Source organism: Lactuca virosa, chromosome 5, assembly GCF_052849685.1.
Source record: "Lactuca virosa cultivar CGN04683 chromosome 5, Lactuca_virosa_CGN04683_v6, whole genome shotgun sequence".
NCBI classification, from domain to species: Eukaryota; Viridiplantae; Streptophyta; class Magnoliopsida; order Asterales; family Asteraceae; genus Lactuca; species Lactuca virosa.
The window spans coordinates 380,969,961-380,979,739 of record NC_136430.1 but is presented as its reverse complement, the minus strand read 5'-3'; the positions used below and the strand labels follow the sequence as shown (position 1 = coordinate 380,979,739).

The following is a 9,779-nucleotide window of genomic DNA, read 5'->3' as shown; positions in this document are numbered from 1 at the left end:
CTATTAAAATATTCGATCTACACCTTTAGACTCGAAATGGAGCATGAGTGCCATCTCCCTTAAGTCCACTATAGCGAAACAACTCCCAAACTTTGCAATTTGCAGAAACAGAGTCATTGTTCCCTAGGAACAGTATTGTCAACATGCAATACCAAAATAACAGTTATACTCCCACAAGCTTTGTCATGTACCTAGAAATCAACTACACTTCTAGAAATCAATATCTTTTGATTTTTTTTACAGAAGTGCATATTTTTGTTATGCGATGCTTCGATAAGTCTCCAACTAGACTTCTTAAGTGAGACTTAAACCCAATGGCGGATCTAGTATGTATCCTGGGGTAGCCCAGGATACCCCTAAAAAAAATTAGTAGTGTAATTTTTTCCGAATTTTTTTTTTCTTATTGTGTATTTCGCGATTTTTTTTGTCGGGATACCCCTTTACTTTGATCCTGGATCCGTCATTGCTTAAACCCATGACCTCTCTCAAATGAGAGAGTCACTTCTTACCGCTAGGTCAAAGACCTTTTGGTGGTGTCGAGCCACTCATTGTAGCCTTAGGCTTAAAGCAAATATAAAATCCTATACTTTGCATGTGTTTTATAAATCAGACTCTAAGATAAATAAATCACTTCTTCACCTTGTTTTTAGGTCCAAAAACTATGTACATGTTATCGTGTCTTATTAACTTATTGTGATATTTCTCTTATCTATATGTGTTTTAGCACCGCAAAGAAGTAGTGTTTCTATTTAGGCTATGTTTGGTGTACTAGCTGAAAAGCTAGCTGTTAGCTGAAAAGTTAGTTGATAGCTGAAAAGCTAGTTGTTAAATAAAAAGCTAGCTGATAGCTGAAAAGCTAGCTGATAAAAAATAACGTTTGGTAAAACTAGCTGAAATATATAAAATTACATAAAATGACATGTAGGAGTATGTGTTTCTATAATTAATTAAGGGTGTATTTGGAAATTTTTAAAAAAGCTAGTCTAAGTAGCTTTTCATAAAGCTAGCTTATAAGCTACTTTTTGGTTTGCTAAACACGACAACATAAAAAAGCTCGAAAAATAAGCTAGCTTATCACCTAGCTGTGGCGTGCCAAACACAGCCTTAGTTGTTAAAACCGAACAAAAGCAAACCTTATCAAGATTCCGTACAAAATGAAACCGAAACATGTGACGGTCGAACAAAGTTTTCAAGATTCATTTATTAACATTTTCCAATCAACCTTGAATCAAATTTGGTCAAGTGAAATATAGTTCTGATAAATACTTTTGAGTTATTTTTCAAATTAAACTTGTTTTATCAAGCATAATTATGATATATATTTAATACTTTCAAACTATTTGAACCTCGGTCAATTTTGATTTTTTTTTGTTCCAAACCAAGCTCAAAATTATTTAAAATTTAGACCTTAACTGTTTAACTGTTTTTAAATGTATACGTATACACACCATGATCATACACCAATAAAATTCCAAATGCACTCATGAAAGACTCATTTTCTAAAATTTTCTATGTGGAACCCATCAACCCAAGCTTTTTAGGGAGATAAACCCAAAAATACATACAACCACAACCACCGACCCTGTCGTTATAAAGCTGCTGGCCGACCATCTTTCCTCGGATCACTAACGGCGGTAAGCATCCCTTTCAAAACATTACGATGGTCATACTTCACTTTCCTATTATCCTTAACTTTTGTCAAAGTTTGAACGATAAGCTGACATATAGCTCCACTAGCTTTTGGCTCCAACACATGACCCCTTTCTTCCAAAAATTTCCTTCGATCATCAGAAAGCTCGATATGATCTCCATCAATCACTGTCAAGTTTTCATAATTTACCACATTCGGTATCAACTGCATTACGTACAAAAACAAATTAACTTTTTAATCTTATATTGTACAATAGTGTGTAACTATGATTAAAAGACATGTGAGAGAAAATTGGGTAAGACCTTGTGGTAGACACGTGGCGACTGAACCGCAGTCGAAGGGTCCATGCCTAAGATAAAACCGTTGATGAAAACTTGGGCAACTGCTGGAATTATTTCCATTCCACCACTCCCCCCAATCACCCCGACTAATTGATCATCCTGTAAAATGAATATTTTTAAGATAATGACAAATTACGTTATTGCCCTTGAAGTTAGAGAATTTTACCTTGAGGATGATAATTGGAGTCATTGAGGATAACGGCCGTTTATTTGGTTGTATATAATTAAAAGGTGAAGGAGGGAGGGTGTTGGGCGATATTTCAGTAGGAACCGAAAAATCGCCCATTTCATTGTTTAACACAATGCCCGTACAACTAGAGAGAACCCCGCCTCCAAATGGGTAGTTCACGGTGGTTGTCATTGATACTGCGTTTCTTTCGGCATCCACTATGCAAAAATGACTTGTTCCATGGTCTAGTAGTTGACTCCACCTTGAGAAAATATAAAGTTGATTATAGCAGTAAAAATTGTTTTGTATTTGGTTGACATTGTTGTTATTGTAGAATTTTTGGAAGAAATAAAAGTGAAATGTTGTAATAAAATAATAAACTAATCAATGAAAGAAGTTTGTTATTTTTTGCATTTAAGACTAATTTTTAAGGTCAAACAAAGCGAAGAGCTAACTTACTTGGGCATGTAATATGCGGGTGGAAAAGTGGTGTTGTCGAAAATACGTTTTTGAATTTTTTTAGCGAATGCGGGTGAAAGCATTTCGGCTACGGTTTTACTTATATCGACAAAATCCGGGTCACCCAAATCCATACGAATAGCAAACATGTGCTTCAATGCTTCAATAAGACGGTGTAAACCCAACGAACCATTTGCAGCGTTTGAGCTCTCATAGCTTTGTAAGATATTTAAAACCTGTATTTTCACCAATATCGTCATGACCATCTCACTTCCGATATTAAAAATGACAAAATACATAAACATATTTGTACTTTTAACATTTATCAATTTATGTACTTAAGAGTATTTTTTTGTAATGATTAAACCATTATATTTTTATGGACGTTTAAAAAAAATATTTTTCTCGGTTACTCAGTTTAAAAATAATTTTTGCAGGGATTAAATCAATAATGTGTTTTAGAAAATACTAAGCAACCTACCAAAGCTAGCCCCAACGTACCACTCGATGGGGCTGGCATCCCTAAAACAGTATAACCCATAGTATCCACTTCAAGCGCATCTGTAACCTCAACTTCATAATTCCTCAAATCTTCCATTGTCAAAATCCCGTTGACATCTTGAACATCCTTAACCAATTTCTCCCCTATCACACCACCATAAAACGCTTCCGGCCCTTCATTTGCTATAATTTCTAAAGTCAAACCAAGCTTAGGGTTATAGCAAATGTCACCGGCTTCTAGAATCTTCCCTTTTGGTGCATATACTTGTTGCAAGCCGGGGTCTTTCTTTATTGTAGAAGCAAAGGTTAAAATACTATTGGCAAGATAAGGTGCAACCAAGAATCCATCTTTTGCGAGCTTGATGGCCGGATTAAATAATGTCTTCCATGGTAAACGGCCGTATTTTGACCAAGCTTTATATAGACCGGCTATTTCTCCGGGAACACCCATTGATAATGCTCCGAAATATTTGGAGTTTAGATCTTTGTCGTACATGTTCTGTGTCATAACAACTACTATATTAGTATTTTCTAAAAGGAATCGAAAAGACAAGACATTTATCGAAGGAAATATTTTTCTTTGTTTTTAAGTAAAACGTTAAGTAGATGAATAATATTTGAGAAAATTATATATCGCGGGAAACTAGAAAGGGTAGAATTACATAAGAGCAGTTTTGCAAAAAAATAATAATAATAATAATAATAAATAAATAAGGATTGAATGGAAAAGATAAATAAGAGTATAAGACCAATTATGTTACTTTTATTCTAAGTTTTCATAACATAAAGTACCGTTAGAATTTTTTTTAATATTTAATTAAATATTATAATTGTTAAATTTTATAAAAAAGTAAACTAAAAAATAAATTATTTTATAATAAAAATATGTTTTTTGACATCATATTTAAAAAACGGTGTTAAAAGAAATCATATTTTTTGTGTTTCTTCTTTGTGTTAAGGTTGTACATGCCGTTAGATTTCATTTTGGACATAGTTTTCTAAAATGTTTAAATACATGTTTTCCAAGAAAATTTTGGAATTTCTATATTAGATATCATTTAGTTTGAAATAACGGAAAGCTAAAAGAATTTTTTTCAATAATGAGTTGCAACTTCTAATGACGTGACAAAACAAAACTCGTATTTCAAGCATTACAAAATAGATTATTAGTTAGTTTAAAACTCATAATAATATAATATATTTTGAATATATCTATAGGACACCTATTTTACAATTATCGTATATGCTTTTTCTAGAATCGCAATGAAGCTACACACCTAACACGTTTTCTATCTTATATCCATGTGATACTTTGTTTTTTAGAGTTGCACAATAATTATATTAAATCCATCAAAACACATGAATACTCATTTATGGTTAAACACAAACATATTCTTTATTTAGATTATTATTTATGCACAAAGTACAACCAGCAATGCATACGTAGGAAGATACGAACCTTTGAAGCAGCCAAGGGGGCAGTTTCCCGGAAATCAAATGCTAGCGTTTGTGACGTCTCCGCCGATCGGACAACCATGAAGCCACCACCTCCGATACCACTAGCCATCGGATTCACAACACCAACACACAGAGCAACCGCCACCGATGCATCAACCGCATGGCCGCCGGCTCGAAGGACGGATGCTCCGATCTCCGAGCAACGAGCATCGTCGGCGGCCACCACTGCTCCCATTGACTCAACTGTATCGCTGTTTTGTATCTTCCTTTTCCCGCCATCTAACAAGCTAGAACTTGAGCTTGAGCTGCCTCCTAATGTAAGGATGATAACTAAAATAGAGCAAACAAATTGGGGCAAATGTAAATCCATGGATGCTCTTCAGCTATTGAATATGCTCAAACTTCGTGAAAACGTTATCTAATCAATGCCGTTATCATTTATCGAATCATTTGCTCACATAATCTTCTGTATCAACTTTAATAATCACCGAAAAGTTTCACTCAAATGTGTTGAATTGACAACTAAAGCTACCATTCATAACAATATATTCACGATTAAGGCGATTTCATAGAAATAATCGAAACAGAATTGAAACATATGATGATTCGAGTTACAACAAAATGAAGGATTGAAATCAAGGCAAAGGAATCACTTACATATTACAGCGATGATCGACATGATAATGATATACTGAAGAGGCGTTCTCCATTTTTTGCTGTTATTATTATAATATTCTTCTTCTTCTTGAGACAAAAATGGAGCTTTCGTGCTCTGTTCGGCAATCATCTCTGACTCTCACACGGACGGCAAGACCATGGCTGAGGAGTGACGAGTGGTATTTTATTTTATAGAAAAGCAATTTAGATATAAAATATATTTGGGAAATTGGAGCTCCATAATCGTTGGGAATTTTATATGTACTCTTCTACTTATCTACTAAGTTATGTTTTCGATAAAAGTTTTGCTACCCAAAAACGACCTTTTAGGATTGACTTTCCTTAACACGAGTTTCTTCAAATAATTAAGCTGTTGTTTTTTGTTTTTTAACCTAATGAGTCTATAATTTACATTGATAATATTTAGAGTAAATTACACGAATCGTATTTTATGTAGGTGTCAAAATACACGTTCAGTACTTTATTTTTAAAAATTAATTTAAAAATTGTATATTTCATCTCTTTGGACATAAAAGGACCGTTTTGCTCTTACTTATTTAATTTTTGATTTATTTATTAGTTATTAATACATTAAGAGAAATTGTTTATTAAATATTTATCTTTACCTACCTACTGTGAACTCAAATACCATATCTTCGTAAACTTCTGATTAAGAATAACATGTGATGCTTTGTTAAAATTAGATACAGACAAGAACTTGTCTTTGTAATTGATTTCTACAGTTGCATATAGCTGGTGGTTCATTGTTTTTAAGTGGTATGGTTATTTTTATTTTTCTTTTTATTGTTCATCGTGTGATCATGGGGTTTACTGTTGCAAAAAATACCTTCAAAATTTGGCAAATGTTTGGAAGGGAAAACATCTGGAACACTTTTAATCCGATCTGATCCTACCAATCAATGAAAATCGTCAAATTTTAATCCAATTGTTATTATATTTACTCGTTTACTGGTTGACCTGGTCGCATTACCCAATGGTCAATCGAGAATAGTTATATTCTTTTATTGTTTGTGAACCGTAAATGATCAACAAGAGTAGAATTGTTTTTCTCCTTTGACGTTTTACCCTCATTGATGGTAGAATTTGAGATTTAGTTTTGATTTGTTATTATATTAATTTATTCCTTTAATAGTTCAAGCTCAAAAATAAAGGTGAGCTTTTTCCAATTTCTTTTATTTTACTGCTCAAGCATTTTTCCTTGAGAGCTTGAGAAATTACGTTTTTTAATTGAGTTTCAAAAGTGAATTTGTTACTGATTTCTTTCTTATAGTTAAAGCAAATAACATGTTAAATATTTAAAACAAATAACATGAATGTTATCGGTTAGTTTTTTGAGCTATTTAACCATGATATACGGAAAAATGTTTTATATATGAACAACTACCTTTTTATGTTATTTTTTGGGGGATCTTAGGATCCCGGTCCCGGTCCCGATCTTACGATATCGATCTTGCAAACTTAAAAACGATCATACATATGATTTCGATCTTGACAACTTTGGTTCTTATATTATTAGATTCAAATCCAATTCCAGAAATTATTTTATAATCCGTTCTTATATGAGAGAGAGAGACCATAATTCTCCACCACAAAACTTAGCCATAGGACTCATATAGTTAGAAAAAAATTTGTTTGAGTTGAAATGCAAAAATCGGATAAACACGAGGACCATTTATGTAATTTAGTCTGTAATTTATAAAATAAAATGACAAAATCCAATAAAACGAGACCGGCCACAAATCAATTATTTTATGTTGAGTAGCGTATTAGAGTAGAAGTTGAAATTTCAACTTTAGGAAAAGGTAGGCATATATAATTCATGGGTCCATTATATAATCTTTAATTTGTCAATTGTGACTGTATTTCTTTTTAGAGATAATCAATAGCGTAAATTACAGACTTGGGCGCCCTGTTTTGCTTCGATGTGCATTTTTGTCCAACTTTTGATAGTCTCCGTGGTTTCTGTTAATAGATCTATGCTAAATGGTTGTATATGAATCTACTATACATAAAAGAGTCAATTGAATCGTCGTTTTTTACTACAAACCTTCAAAATACCGAGACATCCTCTAATATGACAACAAAAATTCATTTATAATATGGAAGATTAGACAAAACTACAACCACATAGCATACTAAATTAAGTTATATTAATTGAAAGAGACTATAGTTACTGGAATAGTTTGTGACCCAAAACCATAAGTGTCAATATCATAAATTAAGTTATATAACATTTAATTAATATCATGACACGACTAATTAAGGCTTAATAACTTATAGCTAATAAGTTATTTATTTAAACCCTTTATTCCTGTACGAAAACACAATGTGTATGTGGGAGGAGTTTGCCTCACTGGTTAAGGGTCAGTTCCCAAATTAAGTAAGATAATACTTAAATAATACCACGACACGATTTTCAAAGTTTATAAATTCGAAACTTATGAGTTTTACATATAAACTACACTTGTACAAGATTTCTATAGTAAAGTTGGTCATTTTATGTTTTCAGGAAATGTGATATGACTTTATTTTATATAAATTGGCACTCAAAATCCTTATATAAAAAGCATTTTGGTCATGAGAACCATATAAATTTTTTTATATAAGTTTGACTTATATGTATTTTGTCAAATTTGATAAGTTTGGATTTGAACGCATGATATTTCTAAATGAGACCAAATACATTTTTACAACTCAATTATTTTATATTTTTGATAGAAAAGTACGTATTTAAAAAAGCTGGACAACCAGATAAATTTTATAAAACGCTTTTGTTTATAAAAATAATTCGTTTCAAAACCTGTAAAACTCACCAACAATTTTGTTAACGTATTTTAAATGCTTGTATTCTCAGGTTATTTAGCAGGGCGGAAGTGTTCGTTCCGAAGGCTATCCGCTATTTTTATTATACTCTTGTATTAGGCGTGTGTTTCGATTTATCAATAGTCATTGTCAATGTAATTTCTATTTTAGTAATAATAGAAGATTATATTTATATTGTTCAATGTATGTTCGATAATTGTGATTACTAATTTAAGTTGCGCACCACGCCGTTTCCGCCGGCGGCCGAGGGTGTGACACAATTATTGCTTGTTAATTTGAAGATCTATTACCTAATCAAGAAATAAACCAACTAACAAAACATTCACACATCTAAACTCATGATTAAAGATACATGAACACATAAGGATGTTGTAATAGAAAATACTTTCATAGAGATTCATCATAAGTTCTTGAAGTTCTTCAAAATAAACCAAACATTCAAAGATTTCTTCCAATATCAACCAAGATCAACTTAGCCTAACATAGCAAAGTAAAAAGAGTTTAGAAATACTACACATTACTCCAAGAAAACTGTAACACCCATAAAATTTCAAGCCAATTTTAAACTTTTCAAACCAATTAAAACCAATAGTCATTACAAAATTTGTTTTCAAAATAGTCTAATATCAAAGTTCATCCCAGAAACATGAATAAAACATGAGGAGTTGTACGATCACGCCTTCGCCTTGCCGCGATCCCCTGATGTACCTGAAACAATAAACTGAAATTGTAAGCCCGAGGCTTCATGAGTTCCCCCAAAATACTGATACACCGCACATAACACATATAAACAACAGCATGTACTGGGTCCACAGTTTACAGAATGGATTACCCCCTGGGCCCACAGTGTGAGTCTGGATTGCCTTACGGGCCCACAGCTCACATCTGGCTTGCCATCGAGCCCACAGTACGAGTCTCCCTCAGCTCGTAACTGGAATGCTCTCGATCCCACAGTACGAGTCTCCCTTAGCTCGCATCTGGAATGCGCCCGGGTTTGTTGGTCACCGCACGGAGCAGTATCACCTCAACCCATACCACATAACATGTCCACATATAACATAACCACTGTGCATGCAAATAATCATATAACAACACAGGTAGTCCTACAGATCTACCTAACTGGCATAATCACTAGCATGCAACACTAACTCATACCCAACATCTAATATGATGGGTTTTATACAAAAAAACATCCTATGTGCTCATACAAACCCTAATGCTTGGATCTAGGTTTCTCTATTGTACATGCAATTCATCCAAGACTCAAGAACCCTAATCTAGCATATGTATGTCGAAATTAACATATAAGAATAGATCTAGATGATTACCTCTTCAAGAATGGCTTGAATCTTCTTGTCTTGGAGCTTAGAGTCACAAGTGTCACTCCTCTAATGGCTTACAAACACTATAAGCAAGAGGATGAACAAAGAGAAAGGAAGGAGGCACCAAAAACGTTCTAGGGTTCTTCCAAAGAGTTAGCCACGTTTTTGGGGCCATAGGGGTTTTTATATAGTGAGGCTATTAGGGTTATCAAACAAGGAAACCCTAATTTGACTGCTTAGGCTCCAAGAAGCCCATGGAATCCCTTTAGAACACCCCTTGGACGAATTCCTTATGGGCTTCCCATAGAATTCGTCCAACCTATGTTCCAAGGTGATCCATAGCCCAATTGCAATTATTTTATAATTACAATAACAGT

General features: G+C 33.4%; 1 protein-coding gene across 1 annotated transcript; it reads right to left on the bottom strand.

Moving 5' to 3' along the window:
* Positions 1-1,390: 1,390 nt before the first annotated feature.
* LOC145117564 (glutathione hydrolase 3-like) lies at positions 1,391-5,476 on the bottom strand. The gene is made up of 7 exons (XM_079053858.1): positions 5,237-5,476; positions 4,581-4,909; positions 3,102-3,620; positions 2,621-2,856; positions 2,159-2,423; positions 1,954-2,091; positions 1,391-1,855 (listed from the first exon to the last, which is right to left on the bottom strand). Exons 1-7 carry the CDS (start codon positions 5,364-5,366, stop codon positions 1,589-1,591), a joined length of 1,884 nt encoding a protein of 627 aa, XP_078909984.1. The 5' UTR covers positions 5,367-5,476; the 3' UTR covers positions 1,391-1,588.
* Between the last annotated feature and the right edge of the window lie 4,303 nt (positions 5,477-9,779).

What these genes read in the sequence shown, in the direction of transcription:
- LOC145117564 (XM_079053858.1), bottom strand. Translation starts at nt 5,366, where the DNA reads ATGATTGCCGAACAGAGCACGAAAGCTCCATTTTTGTCTCAAGAAGAA. An exon ending in CCCCCTTGGCTGCTTCAAAG is followed by an intron (nt 3,621 to 4,580) that starts GTTCGTATCTTC and finishes GTTATGACACAG; the next exon opens with AACATGTACGACAAAGATCT. An exon ending in CCCGCATATTACATGCCCAA is followed by an intron (nt 2,424 to 2,620) that starts GTAAGTTAGCTC and finishes TATTTTCTCAAG; the next exon opens with GTGGAGTCAACTACTAGACC.